This window comes from Poecilia reticulata, chromosome 11 (genome assembly GCF_904066995.2).
Source record: "Poecilia reticulata chromosome 11, P_reticulata-male-v2, whole genome shotgun sequence".
Classification (NCBI taxonomy): Eukaryota; Metazoa; Chordata; class Actinopteri; order Cyprinodontiformes; family Poeciliidae; genus Poecilia; species Poecilia reticulata.
Genome location: NC_088840.1, coordinates 15,464,142 through 15,484,525, shown reverse-complemented (window position 1 = coordinate 15,484,525; position 20,384 = coordinate 15,464,142). Strand labels below are relative to the sequence as shown.

The 20,384-nt window shown below is 39.5% G+C and overlaps 2 protein-coding genes across 2 annotated transcripts; both read right to left on the bottom strand.

Annotated features, from left to right (window-relative positions):
- Positions 1 to 1,631: 1,631 nt before the first annotated feature.
- sf3b4 (splicing factor 3b, subunit 4) lies at positions 1,632 to 5,008 on the bottom strand. Its single transcript, XM_008422099.3, has 6 exons — positions 4,840 to 5,008; positions 3,782 to 3,910; positions 2,992 to 3,534; positions 2,721 to 2,888; positions 2,482 to 2,631; positions 1,632 to 1,966 (listed from the first exon to the last, which is right to left on the bottom strand). Exons 1-6 carry the CDS (start codon positions 4,871 to 4,873, stop codon positions 1,806 to 1,808), a joined length of 1,185 nt encoding a protein of 394 aa, XP_008420321.1. The 5' UTR covers positions 4,874 to 5,008; the 3' UTR covers positions 1,632 to 1,805.
- A 158-nt stretch (positions 5,009 to 5,166) lies between these two features.
- Positions 5,167 to 16,195, bottom strand: lix1l (limb and CNS expressed 1 like). Its single transcript, XM_008422098.3, has 6 exons — positions 15,623 to 16,195; positions 12,339 to 12,502; positions 11,994 to 12,134; positions 10,191 to 10,286; positions 9,230 to 9,307; positions 5,167 to 8,331 (listed from the first exon to the last, which is right to left on the bottom strand). The coding sequence occupies exons 1-6, from the start codon at positions 15,963 to 15,965 to the stop codon at positions 8,080 to 8,082; spliced, it is 1,074 nt and encodes a 357-aa protein (XP_008420320.1). The 5' UTR covers positions 15,966 to 16,195; the 3' UTR covers positions 5,167 to 8,079.
- Between the last annotated feature and the right edge of the window lie 4,189 nt (positions 16,196 to 20,384).

The following is a 20,384-nucleotide window of genomic DNA, read 5'->3' as shown; positions in this document are numbered from 1 at the left end:
TCCTTCATCTCCTTAATTTAGAGTTAGCTAGGTATTGTTTAGAATTGCATAATTTTGTTAAAACATTTTTGCATGTGATAAATTCTTTAACTTCTCAATAAATATTTTAATCAGCACAAATTAAGTGTGGTTTGCAAAGTAACTTTGGGCGTTTACTGTTCAGACTTTTAAATGCAGTTTTAACACATTTATGTTGAAGAGATCCATCCAAACATTACATTGCCAAGTTATAGCTTGAAAACAAGGAGGATCTAGAAAAATGTATACCTTCTATTATTATTCTAATTATTATTATTATAGTGATTCTGTTTCATAATGCTGTAAGAATGACTGTGTGATGGTTGTTGTATAAATTAGCTCTCCATGACTCTGCTGGCCTTTCAGGTCCTTTGAACTCTTTTCATCTTTCTCTCAAAGGTTTTGATGGGATTTACAGTAGAATTCATGCTGGCATATTTTTACTATCTATTCATTGACTGTGTTCAGACACTGTGTTTCTTGGAAATAATTCTTTTATAGTATATGGAAACTCAAAGCTTTAACATTCCAGTCGATGCAACAAAACATTCAAATTGTCCAGAGGAGGGAACTTTCCGAAATAAGTTTAAACTTCATAAATCGTTGAAGACAATGTTTACCTTAAAGATGAAAAACCTACCAAGATATTATGCTTTTCTTCTGTCCTTTTTTATTATTAAATAGCGTTACATTTTTAAACTTATTTGAACTTTGAAGCACTTTGTGTATAAATGAGGTTGCATTGGATTATTTGACAGTCCAAATTGTGACAGAAAGTCTATTGCATTTTGTTTATAAGGCTCGTTTCATTGCCTAATCATTCCAATGTTTCCAGTTTGTTTTTTTTCTTTGGCCATTGACCAGCTACTTTCCTGAACTGCTTTGAGTTCAGCTGTTGGCTGTTTGGGCTGGACAGTGATTCTTAAATCTAATAGGACAAAAACACCTCAAACGGATATTTAATATTAAATTTTTGTTTGTGAAGGATTTGTATTATTGAGTTTAACCCAAAAGAATACAAATAAGCTAAACCATCAGTACTGAACCATTGGAAATAAGCTGACTTCATTAGAAAACATGACTTATTTAATAGAAGTCTATATTATAAGCCCAACCGCACTGAATTTTAAATCACTTCCACTCTTAAAATCATTTGTTCTTTGCTTCATGTCTGGCCTAATGCCTTTTCTGTTATAAATCCATAAATTACTGCTTTTATTGTTAACACCTCTCCTTTCTCTCCATGACCTGGTAAAATGTCACAGCAGGACAAGAGTGAACACAACAAGTTCATTAATTCTGCTCTCAGAACGCCACCATACTGACAGCAGATTTCTGGAACAAAAGAAAGCCAGAGTCTTTAGTTGCTGAAAAACAAAACAGATAAAAAAAATTACCATAATTACACAGTAGGGTGTGCAATTAATTAATTTAAACCCTAAATGATTGCAAAACAAAACAATTGACAAAAAGCATTTGCCCACACTTTATATTTAAGAATTTCAAACTTGATGAATCATCATGCTGAGTAATCGGTCTTTTAATAAAAGTAAAAAATGCAATGATTTTCTTTCTCTGAAAGATCAAGAACCATACAAAAACACACAAAAAAATACATTTTAGTAAAAATTTATTTGCCAAGTTGCATTCATCTGTACAATGATCAAAGAAATATGAAAAAAATAAAAATAAAAACACTAAAGCTACAGTAGTAACCCTAAACATGTTAAAAAAAAAAAAAAAGCTAAACAGCAGCTGTTTCATGCCGTCTACCGATCACGGTGCGCTTAAGGTACACGAGGAGGGCCGCCTGGGGGCCTGGGTGGCATCGGAGGCGCTCTCTGAAAACCAAAGGGAGGCGGACGAGGAGGACCAGGAGGAGCTGCGCCGTAGCCAGGCGGAGGCATGGGAGGAGGAGGCCCTCTCATTCCTGGAGGCACAGGAGGAGCTGAGGGGAAACAAAAAGAGGGGTCACAATATTCAGCATTAAGAGTTACAGCATTTAAACCTCAAACAAGCTGTGGTTCTGATCTGAAGCACATTCAGACTTTTGCATTTAGACTTTTAGCATTTAGTTTTTATGGTCCTCCACTCTGGAACAAACCTGCGGAAAACCTGAGATGTGCAGAAACTATTTGCTCTGTTGAATCAGGACCAAAACCTAATTGTTCACTGATGCATTTGATTAAAGCGTCTCACTAATTAACGTTTTGCCCAGCGACTAATGGTGACTGCAGCTTGAGATGGAAGATTAGGTTTGCATTTGTTTCTTATTACACAACGCTTTTTAAAGCTTTAAGATGTTTGATTTCCTCTAAAGCAGTTTGGATTGTCTTATGTAAGAAAAAGTAGACTTGGCCTGCTTTGCCATTAGATTAGGTAATTTATTTATTAAAAATAAAAAAGATGTTCCAAAACATTCCTGATAGACGCTGCAGGTTAAGATGTAAGAGCAGCGCTCACCCATGGGGTATGGTGCCCGGGGAGGCATGCCCATTGGTGGTGGCGGCATGTTGGGGGGCAGCGGAGCCCTCTGGGCCGATCCTGGAGGAGCTGGAGGTGGAGGCACCATGCCAGGAGGAGCAGGAGGCGGCATGGGCATCTGGGGCATACCTGTGGAACAGAATGAGAAAATAGGTTTCTTTTGATTTCCTTGACAGGGAACGACAGTTTCAGCTGCATCTGAAAGCCCCAAGTTTTACCTGGAGGCATGTTGCCAGGAGGGAATGGTGGCGGTCCAGGTGGAGGTCCGCCGGCAGACACTTGTGGAACACCTCCCGCTGTTGGAGGCATGCCCATAGAAGGCGGCATTGCTGGAGGCATCGTTCCAGGAGGGGGAACAGGAGGAAACGCACCAGGAGGCGGGAGACCTGACCCAAAAAAAAACACAAAATAAAAGAAGTTAAACTGAATGCTGGACAAATGTTCAAAAACAATGCTGAAAAATCCTTGAACTCGACACAAAAGTCGTACCTGGAATGGACATTGCTGTTCCCATCGCAGTGAGGACTGGTGTCGGTGCAGACGGCGGGGGCGGAGCATCTGCAAACAGCTGGTGCGGCCTGTCGGCCTGAGAGAGCGGGTTCTGTGCAGCCAGCAGTCGCTCTGCGGCCGAACCGTGGCGTTCCCCTTTGGAATCCTTTTTAAATGCGTACGACACCGTGATGGGTCTGTTGCAGAGGTACTGGCCGTTCATGGCCTCGATAGCCGCGTCCGAAGCATCAAAACTGGCAAAATTGATGAAAGCGTAACCCTTAGAGTTACCCGTGTCGGGGTCTCGCATGATCTTCGGTGTTTGGAGGATCACACCAAACGCACTGAACGTGTCATAGAGAAGTTTTTCATCAATCTCCGGGTCCAAATTACCGATGAAGATGTTTGCACCAACGTCCAGGTTTTTGTTGTGTGCTGAGGCCTTATTGACCCTAATTGGTTTGCCATAAAGTTTTATCATATTCATGATTTTTATGGCATAATCAGCATCCTCTTCACTAAGAAACTCCACAAAGCCATAACCTGAGAAAAATAACAGATACATTTCTTAATGACAGTGTCATAAAAACACATCGTTCTTATTTCTGAGCAATAAAGCTATACATGTTCAAACATCATTGTAGGTAGATTTCAGCTGCGTTCTCATATTTTTTAAAAACGAATTTCTCTACTTCAGACACAGGAAGGACATATGCATCCAAATGAGTTAATAGTTCATATGTTTTACGAACTGTCCACTGAGAAAAACAGCCTGTAAATTGTTGCTGACCTTGATGTTGGCCAGTGACCCGGTCTTTGGGCATGTGTGTGTTGACCACAGGACCGGCCTGCAGGAACAGCTCCCACAGCAACGGCTCAGACACCTTCTCATCCAAGCCTCCAACATACACAGTCGCATCTGAAAATTGACAAGAGAAAAATGTAGCAATTTAGACTTTTTACAGAAGAATGGTGTTGTGTTGCATCTTAGCAGTGTATTTATCAGGTTGTACATCTTACATTTTTAATAAGACTCATCTTTCATCGAAAAAAAAAACAACCTTTCTTGCTAGTTTAAGAGCTTTAAGCTTTTGAACATGGCCAGTTATATATCTCGGGAAACAAATGCCCTGTAGTGCAAATCCAAAGGGATTTAAGAAAAAATACTAAATGACAATACCACTGCTCGTTCTGCAAAAGGTCGAAATACCAATCATTAGTTAAAAGACGGGACTAGTTTTCTTTATCACAAAATTATCGGCTGCTAACGTTTTTACAATAACTTCACAATTTTTTATTACAATACTCGCTGTGCAGTCCGCTTAAAACTAGTTATTTCTGTTAGGATTGGCACTTTCGAGTCTTTTGCCTGCTATTCAAAATACAATTTTTGACTTGCAACTTACTGAAAATATTTCTAACATTCCTAATTACATTATAAGCAGTATATTTTATCGAGCTGGTAAAATAGTGAACAAAAGATCAATACCGTTTACTTACTAAGGTTTATGAGTTGCGCTAAATCCTATGACGTGCCAATTCTCTAAGCTAACTTTATATGCTAAAAAGCAGCAGTTTGACATTGTCATAACCCGCATTATAACTTACAGTATCATTGTGCTTCTGTTTGATACGACACGTAAATTACATTTCTTACGAATTAAAAGAAGCTAACTAGCAAAATGCTAAGCTAACAACACTTCAAACACTTCCATGTGTTGAAGCGGATGTTTTCCACTAAACGATGCTCAAAAACCGCCGAGAAATTATATTACGATTTACTCATAAGCACATGTCAAAACAAGTGAGCGATATTCACCAAAAACATATTTTAAAGGATGAAATTACCTTGATTTCTTTCCGATATTGGTCCCGCTGCCATGTTGAATGAACCAACGCCGGGGGAGCGTTGAAGACGGAAGTCCCGCCTCTTCCGCTGCTGTTCTTCGAAATTTTCAAAATAAATTATATTAAAATAAAATTAATAAATCTATATTAACCTTATAGCATATTATGACAACCATCCATATGTAACAAGTTATTTCCTGTTTGAGATTTAGACACAACTTTATTATTTTAAAATACTAATAAAAATACAACAATTATCCACATTTTCCTCTGTTTACTCCAGCATACTGTATATGGGGATGATAGAACAAAACAAACCAAGCCACATTTTTATTATTAATTGATTTATTACATATCGATATAAATCTAGTAAACGTATAAACACAGAATACAAAAACTTCATATAAAATACACACAATTAGGCTTTAAAGAGCAATTTATAAATCAACACTGTATATTGAATATGAAACATACAAAAACAAAATCTAAAGCATCATGCATCAAACCCAAGAGATTAAAAAAAGGGTTCATCCATTTATAAAATGTGTAACAACTTAATATTAACAAAAAAAATCCTTAAGCATAAAAAAAGAAAAACTAAAAGGTCTTTGTACGAAGATATTTTGAACTGGCTTATATATAAAAACAATACTTGAGGGGGATTTGTATTATAAAAACCAAAGTAAATAAAAAGAAAGAAAATCAATATCTCATTCTTTTAAACAACTCCATTAAAATGTTCTTATACTCATCATAAATCTTTAATTTTTTTCTATAAACCACTGAAAACCCACACAACATAAATTGTTTAAGCAATATGAAAACTTACATAAACAAAGTTATATTACAACTGAAACTGTGACATATAAAGGGAATTTGGCATGTAGAGGTAAATGTGTTCATTTGATTTTAACTATTAAAAACTTGAAAAAAAAGATCCTTTGTAATCCAATGTTAATATTCAAAGAAATAAATGCAAACAGGACCAGTGGTCAGGCCAAAAAAAAAAAAACAAAGAGTACAGGGAGTTTTCAAGTCCAATAAGGAAAAATTATAATTTCAGTTTTGCCTTGGTATGTAAACCAGTATCTACCACATTCTTCCATTTAGTCTAAAGTATGCTTGCTGGTCTCTGGCATTAGGATGGTGTAATGAATTTAACTTAAACATTTTAGTGTTTTACAAGTCCCATCATTAATGTTTCCAATTTTATAAAAACAACAACAATTCCAAAAGTAAAGGCAAACAAAAATAAAAACTCGCCTGCCTTTAATGACAGTCTATTGTTCCTTCATGTTTTTAATTTGCCATCTCTAAAAAAAAATTAAGGCAACATGTTTCAGCTGTTGGGGATTCAACCTTCAGGAGCGGAGAATGTGACTCCCTGCTGTTTAATTTGCTTTTGTGCCACATTTTTCTTAAACTGGAGCCGCAATTTATCCATTAAACACTTTCCTTGTTAGCATGCAGTCTTGGAGAGTTTGGTTAAAACGTCTTGATCCTTCTAGCTTAGAAATATAGTTAAGAAACAAAAGCATACAATAAGTTCAACTTCATTTATCATCTGTTGGCTTCAAATGGTTCAAAAAATATAAATTCTGCATTGAGTATTTTCAACAAAAACACAAAAACAAAAATATATATTCAGGTCCAAGTTGATATTCTGACTTTCCTCATCTATGTCCAAAACATGGTAAAACAATCCATTTTACACTTTATACCGCTGACCTTTTAACTCTGCATTTACAAAGTCGTGCATGCTGTAAAATGATCCATTATTGTGTAACAGAGTTGATTTGTCGGTAATAAAGTTGATAGCACGCTATAATATACATTCGACTAGTGTCAGGGTCGCAAATCATACAAAAAAACTCTAAAATAACCACAACCGTTCACATACAGAAACACCAAAACACAACAAGCACTTAATTCTCTGCGTGATTTTTTGTTTTTTAAAAACTGAACAGTGAAAGTCAAAAGTACCCACATATCGTAATTGTAAATTTTCTCAAATGCTAGATATATTTTAATAGTTATTGAGAAAACTGCCTTGACGAAGAGATCCTCTTCATGGTTTTCTTTGTGATACAGATCACATACAACGTATGGAAGAAAACACCCTCTGACTGGATCTGATCGTCATGTATGTTGGAGTTTATGTGTAATTTAAGTCCCTGACATTAAATGATCAATCACAAGGGTTCGCTCGAGTAAATGCTACAAACCCGACTTGGTGTCGCCGGTTCAAATGTTGCAAAAGTCCGTATCATTAAGGCTCGTCTGAATGACACCACCCTGAACCTTTACCCCTCAAAACGTAGTTACCCTGAACTCTCGATCTCCATTGGGTTGGTCTTCACCTACCTTTGTGTAAAACATGTCGTTGGTGCCAACATGGTCACTGAACCTTAGCAGGACCACTGCAACCACTTTTAGTCACGTATTGCCAGCTAAATCTGTTCACTTCCTGTTGCAACACTCAAACTTCCTTCCACACTGGGAGAGGCTGCTCCAGATTGCAATAGGAAACAGTGAATTCAGGGCATTAATTACAAACTCTATCCCAGTGTTTGTGCTTTAAACGAGTGAAAATGTTCAAACTTGGTGGGAGTTTTCACTGCTCAGTGTGAAAGACAGAAAGATCAGCTTCTTTCTGTAGTAATAATAATAATAATGATAAAACATGATCAATAATACCTTTATAATAGCTACTCTTTGTATTAAATAGCTTTTTTTTTTTTTTTTGGAACAGAATTTTAACACATCCAACTTATGAAATAATACAAGATTAATAAAAAGTTTCTTTCCCAAAAGACAACCCAAAGGACAAAAGGGGATTTCAAATTCAATTAAACTGAATTCATTTTCACTATTTCACTAGAAACGTCCATAAAGAAGGTTCAGGGTAATATCACTGATACTTGTGACTTTTTGCATCTAATTTCTTCCTCCCCACCATTAAATCCAACCCAGAAACAAATATAACAATATACACACACACAAAAAAAAAAGCCCTGTTCATACTCTGATCCAACGCCAAGTTTTACAGGCAAATAATAAAAAAAGCATCCTGCGGTTACTAGGCACAATGAGTTTAGCAACAAGTGTTTTCCTTCATAAACAAAGCATGAGCTGAAGCTTGATTTCCTGATCCTCATTACAAAACACATCTTAGAAAGTGATCAACACTGTTACCAGGGATCCTTCGCCGTGGCGAGGGGTGGGGCGTGGGGCTGCGTTTTAGTGCGAGGGCAGAGTGGCGGCGTTGGCGGCGCTGAGCTGACCCACAGCCAACATCAGGATGTCCTTCTTTTCTTTGTAAAACCGCAGTTCTCTGCCCGCCAGCCTGGCGTCCTCCAGCTCCCGCTCCGTCGAGGCCAGCTCCTGAGCGATGGTTCCCGCCACGCTCTGCTCCCGGTTCACCCAGTCCGCCGCCATCTGGGTGCGCATGTCGTCGTCCAGGGCCCGGTGGGAGTAGTGAGCCAGCACCTCCTGCAGGTTTGGGCATCATAAGGAATTTTTGGGGCTTTAGATGATCTATTTGAACTTTTCTTGGAATAGTTGCATAATAATCTACGTTTATTTATTTTTTGTTCTTTTATTTGATGAGGGTCCATCTGAAAGCACTGTATGAGTTTGTGGGGTAGGAGTTCGTAAGTTTCTTACTTCTTCCTACTCCTTTTCGAGCATGTTAAGATTATTGCAGATTATTTTGCATTCCTTGTTCATGTGTGTGATTTTATACTTCTATCATGTTCGAAATAAATAAATAAAAATAATCCGCTTCGGTGTAGAGGTCGGCTTTGTAACAGAAAACCAACCGGTTTAAAGGAGCTCCACCATTTCTGATTAAAGGAGTGCTTAAACATTCAGACAAAATTATGCCAGAATATTACTGACGGCTTCAGAATGTGTGGTTATTCTGGGACATTTCTGCATTTGTTTGAGTCCGAATGCAAACGTTTGACCCTGAGTGAATTAGAAACTATTCTGTTTTTTTCATTTTAATAGTGTTAATGGACATTGTTCTTGTAGTGCCCTTCACTTCATGGTCACCCTGCTCATACTGTAAGGTTTCTTGTTGCAAACAATTCAAATTCTGCACTCGAGTTTGCTTTACAAAACCCTGCATCTGTAAAGTTGTTTACGCTGAACTTTTTCCCTCCAAACCATATAAACTTTCAAAAACCTACGCTTGTCGAGTTCAATTTCATCTCTCCAACAACACAGCTGCTGCCAGCGCTGGGAGAAGTAAACATACCAGGAACTGTCCCTTCGTTTGCACCGTGATTTTATGTATAATTTGTCTTGTGTTAAAAAACAAAAAAACAAGTTATGTGACAGCTGAAACCCAGCTGTGTGTAATCGATGCCACGTGTGAGACGGGTACCTGTCGGGAACACTGTCGCTCTCTCATGGCTTTGAGACTCCCGTTCCAGTGCAGCAGCTGGAACACAGTCATCAGCTCCTGCAAGCAACCAGGAGTTGGAGGGAAAAACTTGCTCACCAGGCATTTAATGCACTGCACACTGAATTCAGATTCCTGTTTTCAACAAGGTACCCATTTACCAGCTTCAAAGTTACTTCTTCTACTAAACTAAGCTACGTAAAAGTTGAGGGTGACTATAGAGCTTCTGCTTCGTTTATGGAAAAGTGTCCAGACTTTTCCCAGACTCAGCATAACGGTCCTTTATGTTCACTTTCAATCAGCAAATACTAAAGTTCATTGAACGTAAAAGACAAGAAGGAAGGAACGAAGACAGGACACGAGTAAGGAAGCAACAAATGAACGACAGCATGGAGGAACGAAGAAATGAAGAAACAAAAGGACACGAGAGGTGACACTAATAATTACTTTAGGAAAGAAGCAAGGAAATGACAAAGGGTAGGAGGGAAGAAGGGAAAAAAAAGGAGGGACACATGTTCGACATAAAAATAAGCCCACAATGAAGAAAGTAAGGAATGGATGGAAAGAATGACAAGGAGGAAAAAAAGAAAGACACAAAGAAAGGAGAGACCAGTGATGGAAGCACTGCTTTCAGGAAGAGCATAAGGAATCAGACGGACAGAAATAAACAAATAAATGAAGGAAAAAAATAAAGAAAGAAATAAAGAAGATGGAGGAGAAAAGAAAAACACCATTAACATTTAGATGGTGGAATATGGAATAAAATTTGGAAAAACAGATTTTTTTCCATTCTCAAAATGTCTTTTTGGATAGTTATCCAGACTTGGGGGGGAAAAACTGAGATCCAATAATGTCCTTTTCCCTAAAAGGAACCCTGAATTATACTGACATCTAACATTACCGCGCTATCGCCATCCACGTTTAGCCGATTTGCTTCACCTACCTGGAACTCCAGCATGGATTTTCCTTTGTTGGACTCCAGCATGAAGCGGAACGCCCCGATCCCGGTGTTGGGATTATCGGCCTCTTCTCGGTTCCCCTGTGAACACACGGCAAAGGTCCAGAATGAAGCTACGATGATCCAAACAAAATACAACAGACACACAAAACATTCAAGAGGGAAACTTTAAATAAATAAAAAAATTCTCCTATGTCATTATTCAAAATGGGAAAAACAAGAGATCATATCATTTACATAAGACAGGTGTGAGTTGATCTTCAATTAGGAAATGGCTACAAGAAAAACGAGAAACTTTAAAACGGCAGAACAGCAGGAATGAAAGAATATCCAAATTTGAAATAGAGAAATTATCTTTTTGAAAATCATTGTCGGAATCAGCAGAAGATTTCTTTAATGTTGTACACAATTTTTTGGAAAGGGATATATAACATAACGCTTCTGTCATACTGCTCTTTGAGATTTTAATTTGAATTATAATGGGCATTATAAATAAATAGATTATTATTATTATTATTATTATTATAAATGGTCGGTTTCTCTTAAAAGTAAATATGGAGTATCAACACGGAACAAAAGGATGGAATATCTGATCAATAATTCAATATTGGCTGCCTAGTTTTACATTAAAATATCTCCCAATGGGGAAGGCATTAAAAATGAGATTTTAAGAAAGATAATACAATCCCTGAAATCGAACCATTTTCTTTTATATCAGAGATTAATTTGTTGTAAATCCAGGTTTTGAATTCTTTAGTTTAATTTAACTGGGGTATTTTTTGCTGTTCTTGGTCCTTATAGCCTGCTGTAAAATGTAAGTCTAAGAAATGTTACTTCTCTATCTATGTGTGATATTAGGAGTGTCTCTCTGTCGTGGAGGTGATGTAATCTCAATTAGAGAGGGTGGCCTATCAAAGATGCATTTTCCAGAAAGATTTGTAAATGTGAAACTGTCGTTGTGTTTATCTGTTTGTTGTTTGTTTTTTTTATTGTCATGTCCTGTCCTGTTCAATAAAGAAGGATACGAGCTACCTGCTGCAGAGTGTGGAACTGTTTCCTTTACAAAAATAGACCATTTTGCACTAAAGGACAGTTTGGAAAATATTTATCATGTGTTTGAGGACGGGACAGTTTGTACATCTTTTATTTATTTGCAACATCAAGGCAGGAAATTAACTCCATATTTCACCATTTTTAAGGAACCCAGACTGCGCTTAATCAGCTCTAGTTCCGAATCTAAAACAAACCGGTCAAACTTGTACCAGATTATGATTCTACGCTGTGGATTCTTTGAAACAAGGTTTTTCAATCGTGGCCCTCAAAGCACGCTGCCTTGAAAAGCTTTAGGCATCACGCCCCTCCCCTGCTTCAGCACACATGATTTCAATTGATGGCTGATTAACAGGGTTTTGCTGAATCTCAATAAGTTGGGGTGTGTGGAAGCAGGGGAGCATCCTAAAATATGCAGGCCAGCGTGAGCATCATGTCTGGGAATCACAGCTTTAAAACACAGTAACAAAGTCGTTATTCTATTTGTGAACGAACAAGGGGAATATTTCCCATGTTTTTTTCCCCCCCCATTGAGAAAACCTTAAATTGAGAAAGGCATGGCGGCTGCAGTAGATCAGTCAGAACCTGGAGCGAATTATCCCACACAGGTTTCAGATTATTTCCTCCTTCTGCATCTCTCTGTGCAGAAACAGAGGCTCTCCCAGGGCGGCACTCGCTCACAAACCGCCGCGGCCGAACCGTTGCCGCTACCAGCCGATCGCTCCGTTTTGAACTTACGTTGAAGGAGGCCAGCGCTTCATTCACGCTCTTCTCGATGAAGTCGTCTGTAATCCGGCGGGAGGGGTGCTCGTTAAAGACCGAGTTCATGAGGGCGATCTTGGCGGCGCTGCGCCTCGCCTCCGCCTTGGTTGGACAGAACTGTCAAACAGTGAAAGAAAACACGCGGAGTCAGGGCAATAATGAGAGCCAGAGAGACCGAGGCAGAGCAGAGCAGCACGGAGGAGGTTATCCAAGATGCAGCTCCTTCCCAGATGTCCCCAAGCAAAAAAAAAAAAAAAACATATATACATATATATCTTTAAATCTTTTAATATCCAGGGAAACAAAGTGCAGATGTTGCACCTGGAAGCTCCCGAAGCAGCTGCCGCCCGGAAGGCTGACGTAGCAGACGTACGGCGGGCTGTTTGACGGGACCATTTCGTAAACGACCAGAGCTCCGTTCCTCAAGTCGGCCCCCCTGGTCAGCTTCATTTGCCAGAACTCCTGCAGAGCTTCCACCACGTTCACTGAAGGGACAAGGGAGGACGGGAAAGCTTCATTAAAGCCACTCTGTCCTTGTTTCAACTAAGACGCACACACACAAAACAGATGGGGGGTGACCTCACGAAGGAAACTTCACATCCTCTCCGCTGAAGGGAAAAATTAGTTCGGCTCAGATTCTGATTTTTCGTGAACTCATACGAAGTTTCTGTCTGGAGTTAGGAAAGAACAACCACAAAGGAGAGCAGTAAAATCTCAATTTGAGACTGTTACATGGCGCCTTGTAAAAGTATTTCTTTTCTCGTTTTCTCATGTCACGACCACAAACGTCAAGAGTATTTTAGTCGAGATTTTAAGGTGATACAGCAACACAAAGTAGAGAAGAAGCGTGAAAATGAAAGACAGTAATGGTAGGGTAGGGGGACCATCATGCTGTGGGGACAGTTTTTGTTTAGCAGCAACAGAGACAGAAGTCAGAGTTGATGTGATGATGGAAGGAGTTAAAAAACACAAAAACTATCCTGAATGAAAACTTGAGTCGAAATGGTTTCAGTCAAAGCTTTTTCAGTAAAGAAAGTATTGCAGGTGCAACATGACAAAATGTTTTTTTTTAATTCAGGAATGGGAATACTTTCTTAAGGATCTGTAGTTATAAAAGTTTGTGTCTGCAGAGAGACGTGAGCGCAGGATAATTAAACTCTCAGCTGGGAGCCGCTCCTGCAACATCAGTGCGTTTTTAGCTCTGCAGCTCAACAGAAATCTCAGCTTTCCCAGTCAGCAAACTACAAAGAAACCCATCGCTCCCAAGAAATGTAAATTCCCAAGCTTGCAATCCAAATAATATTTTTTATACTCCCACTGAAGTAGGCTGTAAAACACCCAGCGTACGCTCTCATCTTGTTGTTAGTCGGCCGTAAAATAAAGTTTATGTGCGTTTTGAGATGTTTATAGACTCTCATCCATCCAACAACGCCTTCAGGGAGGAGTCTCCGAATCCTGATGCGGCGGGTCCAAACCATGACATGGGGTTTCAAAGGAGGAAACTTCAGGAAAGAGATGGATTCCTGCGACAGATGGTGTGACGCCCCCCGCCCCTTTCCCCACAGACGAGGATCTGAACGTCACAGACCGAGTCTGGGATTACTGAACACGAAGGAAGGAACGACAGAAAGCTTAGACAGACACTTAAGGAGACTGTGCAAATACTTATTTGTGAATGGATGGGTGTTTAAATCTCTTCTTAAGGATCTTAAACACTTCCACATCTGGCTGCAGATGCTTCATTTCAATTTTATGACCCGTTACTCTTTTGGACTTTTATGCAGTTTATTAGCTCGATACATTGTCGTTCCTGTTTTTTATGATAGGACCGTCTTGATTGTTATTAATTGTGCTGCTGTGTCTGGATGGATGGATGGATGGATGGATGGATGGATGGATGGATGGATGGATGGATGGATGGATGGATGGATGGATGGATGGATGGATGGATGGATGGATGGATGGATGGATGGATGGATGGATGGATGGATGGATGGATGGATGGATGGATGGATGGATGGACGGACTTTAAGAAAAGGAAATAAAGTAAATAAAAATATGGGAAAACATTTTTTTTTCACTGGACTTATCCTGAACAAATCAAATTACTTTCTGACTTTTCCAGTCTACGTAGCAACCCCGATTCTGTACATCAAACAGGCTCCTATTTATTCAGTCAGCATGATGTTTCTTATTAATGTCTCCAGCAGGTGAAGGTCAAACAAAAGCGAAGCAGATGGTGATAAGATGAAGTCCTTTTGTCTGAGCTTTTCCTTAGGAATAAAAGCGGAAACAAACAGGAAATAAAGCGGGAGACAGCCACAGCACAACAGCTACTCTGGAATAACAGAAATACCACAAGGCTAAGTGTTATTAGCGATTTTGTGTTTAAATCGAGGGCTAAAAGATTTTGAACTTAAGGAAGTGTCTCGTCTTCCAGCCAATCCTTTCACAACAACCTCAGTATAATGTTGAAGATGTTAAGAAGCCTAAGTGGGATAAAAGGAGGGGGACAGGGCTGTCAGTGGCGGCACACGGGGGGCAATCTTTTGGGATTAAATCCTATTAGAGCAGAGTAGAAAGACTTAGAGTGGCTGCAAATGCCAACACTGATTCAGATTTAAGTCAAGCTTAAGTTTAAAAGAGATCTTAATCAATGTTATTCATGATTTCTGAAGGTTCTTGCCTTGACTTGCAAAAGAGTACATGAACATTTCCAAAGCAGACATCCAAGGAGACCCGTCAACCAACCTTACTTCTTTAGTGAGGATTGGTCACAAATTATCTACACTAAATTAGCACAATCTGCTGAGGAAATAATTTCTTTAAACAACAAATATTTTTTTTCCCGTGCTCTGTTGTTGTTTTTCTAGATTTTCCCCAGACAGCAGCTGTTGGTGCTGAAATCCAACTTTCTGTCTGCAAACTGTTTGGGTTCAGGAGCCTTTATGTCTGAGTGATTCATCACAGGCCGTACTTACGCGACTTAAACAAGAAAGCACGTCTGGTTCTCCTAACGACCACCAGAAAACCTCAAAAACTACTAATCTAGACCATTTTAAAGAGCACCAAAGAGTTAGTCTCCTTGGAAGCAAAACATCCATCCCTCCTAACTTCACGAGAAGTCGTTGCCTAATACTCCTCCATACTCAGCCAGCCAAAGGGAATGAGTTGGAGCTCTGGTTTTGGACATGTTTGCCGAACATCATCTGCATCTCATCCACATTACAATCGATCTGCTTGTGGTCTGATTTTTATTTTCCACTTCTCAGCCCAAATTGGCCCAAATCTGCACCAACCACAATCCACTAAAACCACTAGTGGGTCTGAGCTGGCCCCAGTTATGGTGGGCTGCTGCCAGGATGAGGCAAACTTGTGGAAACAGTTGATTTTTCTACCTGGGGAATGTTATGACAAATGGATTACCGTTTACTGTAGGTCAGCTCTGGGAGTTAACTGGAAGACCATCATAAAACATGTTGGGGTTTTATAACAGGAATGTCTGGTTTTTCTTTGTGGTGTTCTCGTTCTCCAAACTCTCCAGATTCAAAACTAACACTGAGTAACACAGGCGTGAACAGGCTCTTTCTCCTGCATAACATTACCTCTGCCGTAGCCCTGCGTGTGTTTGGCGAAGCTGCGGACCACCGCCTCCACCGCCTCCTTCAGCACCGCCGGGTTCCCCGGGTTGCAGTGGCCGCCGGCCCCCGGCCCCAGCCCCGCTCCCACTCCTCCGTACAGGCTGTGGAGCTGCAGCGGCGGCGGCGGAGGAGGAGGCCCGGACGAAGCGGACAGCGAGGCCGGGGAGGGGAGTAGCGGCGCGACCGGGACCGTGACTCCGGGTCGGAGAGAGGAGGAGCGGAGGGTCCCCGTCGGTCCCGATCCGAAGCCAATCCCCGGCTGCAGCCTCTGAGGGCGGATACTGTCCGGGATAATGTTGGATTCCATTGTCCCCACGTAACGTCTACTAAAGTCCGGTTCGGGAGGAAGACGGTGCCGATGAAACCCACAGCTGGCACTGAAAATGTGGTACTCGAAGCGTTCAGGGACAAAGTTCGGCGGGGTTTCTCCAGTCAGCCCTGAAATTAGAAGTTAAAGGTCGCTGAATCGACCCAGAGCGCCGCTCTGCATCCTCACTCTCTGGATTAGGCTGCTGGAGTGTCACTCAACGATGCGTTCACGGACCACTCCGACTTTCTGCATTCCTCATTTAGAGGACTGTAACTTTGTTCTGTTTGGTTCCATGTAAGAAGCCAGACTTTTTTTCTTCATTCTCCAAAAGTTTTTTTTTTTAAGAACGAGTATCAAAATCAAATTTCACTGCAAAAACACAAAATCTTACTGAGTATTTTTTGGTCTAGTTTCTAATGAAAATATCTTAGTACGCTTGAAATATGACAAAACCAATTTACAAGTAATTTTTCAGCACAACACAGGAGATTGTTTTGAGTCAATAATTCCTTAGTATCCACAAAAAATACTAGTCGTAAGTGAAATCATCTGCCATTAGAACAAGACATTTGGGAAATAAGATGTATGTCACATCTTATTATGTCTTGTTTCTAGCTGTAAGTGATTATTTCACATATAGCTAGTACTTTTTCATTAGTACTAAGAAATTACTGATTTAAAACAACCTATTTCTTGATAAAAAGTTTCTTACAAGACAATTTTATTTTATTTTCAGTGCACCAAGATATTTGCACTAGAAACAAGACCAAAAATACTTAAGATTTACTCAAAAAGTTGTGTTTTTGCAGAGTGAGCTCTTCTTCTAATTAATACATTTCAGTTTTGTTTAGGTCACGTCATCTAGAAACAATTCCAGTTCATGTGCAGTTGTGCATTTCTAGTTTTTAAAAAGAAATTTGCCATACTTGTGTCAGCTCATAAAAATGATTTAATATCAAATCACAATGATCTAGAAAAGTAATTATTTAAAATCTGTATTTACTCAGATTATCTTTGTCTGAGTAAAGATAATCTCAGACACTGTTGACAAACAAACTTTGATCCAGTTCAGTCCAGATCAATTCAATTCACTGTACTCCAATCATATAGTCACATTGAAATCCCAATTTCAAAACAGTGGAATTGGGGTAAACTGATCATTAATGCCAATTCATAAACAATTATGTGCTCCTAAATTCAGAATTACAACTTTGGAAATATGTTTCTCTCCAATCTTGACTTTAAAATCCAATACGGTCGCTGTAAATACATAAGTACGCTGTGTTTTATTTACAACTCGAAGTCAGAGCAGACTATCACTCCTTTAATCTCCACATACAATATGCAAGAAAGCAACGAAAGATTTTAATGTCAGGCTTGAGGAGAAATCCCTACATTTGTGAATGTCATTCTGATCCAACCGTATTTGGTCATTTTAATGTTTTCTGCGGCCCCTGAACGCAGCACCGGAGAGTCGGAGAAAAATCTCAGGCCAAGAAATCTGAGCCTCCCCTTGTTCTCCTCTGGCAGCAACTGTGAACAACCTACAGTGTGGCTTCGCGGCTCCGCAGCCCGAAGCATGTGATTAAACTTGGAAACAAAGCAACATAGTTTTACTTGATAAAAGTAAATAAAAATAAAAAACAAAACAGATTTAATCTTCAAACCGATAAAATATCAAATATGTCTGAAGCAACTGGAAGTAACTCAACTAGTGGACCACCTACTTGAAGAGGAAATGGGACCTCCACTTGTGCTTCCTATAAAAGAAGAAGAAAAAAAGATTATGACGTTCTGCATCTTGGGTAATTATTCACCCTCTCAGTGGTTTGGGGAGAGGCCCAGAAGAGGAACAAGAGAAGCAACTGATTAAATCTTCTCTAAGATGCTCCAAGATTAAATTAAAGATTTCAACTCATCTCTTTCCACAAAACATCTTATGTTTAAAATAAAGAAACTATATCTCTGTTGTAACTCATCCAATTTTCTTCAGAGAGTTGTAATAGATGCTGTAGTGGTCTGTGTTACAGCAGATCTGGAAAGGCCTCTGACTGAAGTTACTCATAAAGAGGATATTCAGGGTTGTCCATAATTTGACGTATTCAGTGTATTTAATTGAGATTTTGTGCGATAAATCCACAGAAAGTCGTGCGTGATTGTGAAAAGAAAAGAGTAGTTTTCAAAACATATCCTACAAATAAAATATCTTAAACATGTGGAGTGCAGCCTCTTTAAATTCAGGCAAAATGAATTGCTCTCAGAAGTCAAAGTCCACCTGTGTGCAATTGAATCTCAGTAAAACACACATCACACCTTTCAGAGCTTCATCAGAAAAAAATTAAGAAAATTATTATTTTTTTTTTTTTTTACAAAAAGTGAAATTAGTTAAGAGTTGTGACTACTTTTCAAATATTAACGCAGATTTACTTCAGAAGAAAAACAAAGCGTTAGTCAATCTTACAACCTTATAAGAAATAAATCATCCTCCTGTCAACTATGGACAATTACTAAGCAATCTGTGGAAAACAGGACAAAGTTTCCATCACAAATGGATGCTAGTCCTGTTTCTACAGGACTTATCTCAGTGTGTGATAAACCTTTATGCTTTTTCTGTCTCATGTTTGCTGTAGCGAGTCTCTCCAGGTCAAAGATAAGTCCGCAGAGCTTTGACACAGGACAAACTCAAGGCCTGATTTTAACGTCTTGTCACGATGACACCAATATCTCAGCTGATATAGCTGCATCTTGCAGTGCTATTTCTTTTTGTTCTTTTTTTTTCTGGTCTGACCACCTCTTTTCTGTTCACGCTTTAATGGGGTCAAGGCCGCCTCACATGCCTTGCATTACAACTCAGGAGATCCTTCTGTCTCCATGAGCTCTTTAGGAGCTAATGTTTTCAAGAGACAGAAAACAGCCGAAGCCTTTTCCACTTCCAACAACATAGTCAGGCATGCAGGAGTGGTGGTGAGCAGCCCACCTCCCCACCAAACCCCCGCAGACCCCATGAATAATATCAGGCTGAAAACAAGCTCCTCGTTCCCACATCTGGTTTCAATCAAAGCAGAAATCAGATTCTTGAAACTTCACCACATGTTTTCTTTTTTTTTTTTTTTTCCCCCCCAACAGAAGAATAGGAGCTCGAGATGGTTGGGGTATTTAGGCAGCTTGTGCTGTATGTGGGCCTTTCTCACATAATTTAATCTGAACACGAGTTGACTTTCTTGAAATCTGCAGTGCGAGTCGAGAACAGCCGACAGCAACTATGATTCAGATGTCGAAGTTTACGTGGGAATCTGCGAGATTACTTTAACTGTAAACAATTTGGGGAAAGCAAGAGGAGGCTATGGGATTTGTAAACGTCTGGTAGGTTAATTCAGAGTATTCGAGTTCAGTGGAAGCATTTATGGCGACGCTTTCCTGCGAGACCATCATGGGAAAATAATCAAAAGGAATCAGCCAAGACGCGAAGATGAGGAGTCTGGTTCGTCGTTGCGTTCAATTTCCAGATGTCTGAAGGTGTCATGATGATTTGTTTGAGTAACTCTAAACAAGTGTGGACAGCATGGGAATGCCCAGCTATTACGACATTCAGAATGGAGGCGGCTCCCGTGTCCCAGAGATGAAAATGTTTTGATGTGAACTTTGTGAATCAATACCCGAATAAATCAGCATCCTGAAAAGATGCTGCCTTAAAGCTATGTGTGGGTCACAGATGAGCTGTTCATATAATTTACTGGTGGCCCATATCTCAATTTCCTTACTGAAGTTATGAGTTAATGACACAAAAAAAATGAAATCTTCTTTGTGCCAAAAGAAAAAAAGTCTGCAGACTTGGTTAAAGTATAAAATGATCTGCAGCTGTTTGCAACTGAATTAGGCTGCTATGACCATAAGCTACCACAAGGGGGGGCTCTCCACCTCCCTCTCTAAAGCTCTAAATACTAAAAAGAGTCATTTATCTTTGGAAGAAGATAAACAAGAGATTTTTATCAACATCAGCAAAGCAGTAAAGTGTGAATTGTTGCATCCAATGATTCTGGGGCTCTGAAGAGGCTTTTATATATATATATAAAAAAAACTAATTCCAACTGCTAGGCACAGTGGTGGAGGGTGGATGATTTGGGCTTGCTTATAAGCTAATGCAGAATGAAACATTAATGAGTTGACGCCGATAAAACATTTTAGAGCACCATGTTGGTCAAGAACTGATTAACCGATCATTTTTATTCCTTATAAAAGTGACTAAGATAAGATTCAGAAGTTTGCGCTCTAATTTTCTTATAAAAGTCACACAGGTTAGCGTGTGGCTTAGCAGGTTTTATTAAGTTAATGTGAACACACAAAGACCAGATAAGTCCAGATCTTGATCAACATGGAGGTGATGTGGGGAAACTTAAAATGGGTCATTCATGCAAG

Coding starts and splice junctions, on each gene's coding strand:
- sf3b4 (XM_008422099.3), bottom strand. CDS start 4,873: ATGGCAGCGGGACCAATATCGGAAAGAAATCAAG. Junction 2,889..2,991: donor AACAGCAATGTCCATTCCAG/GTACGACTTTTG, acceptor TTTTTGGGTCAG/GTCTCCCGCCTCCTGGTGCG. Junction 2,632..2,720: donor TCCTGGCAACATGCCTCCAG/GTAAAACTTGGG, acceptor TCTGTTCCACAG/GTATGCCCCAGATGCCCATG.
- lix1l (XM_008422098.3), bottom strand. CDS start 15,965: ATGGAATCCAACATTATCCCGGACAGTATCCGCCCTCAGAGGCTGCAG. Junction 12,503..15,622: donor CACGCAGGGCTACGGCAGAG/GTAATGTTATGC, acceptor TTGTCCCTTCAG/TGAACGTGGTGGAAGCTCTG. Junction 8,332..9,229: donor AGCGACAGTGTTCCCGACAG/GTACCCGTCTCA, acceptor CCAAACCTGCAG/GAGGTGCTGGCTCACTACTC.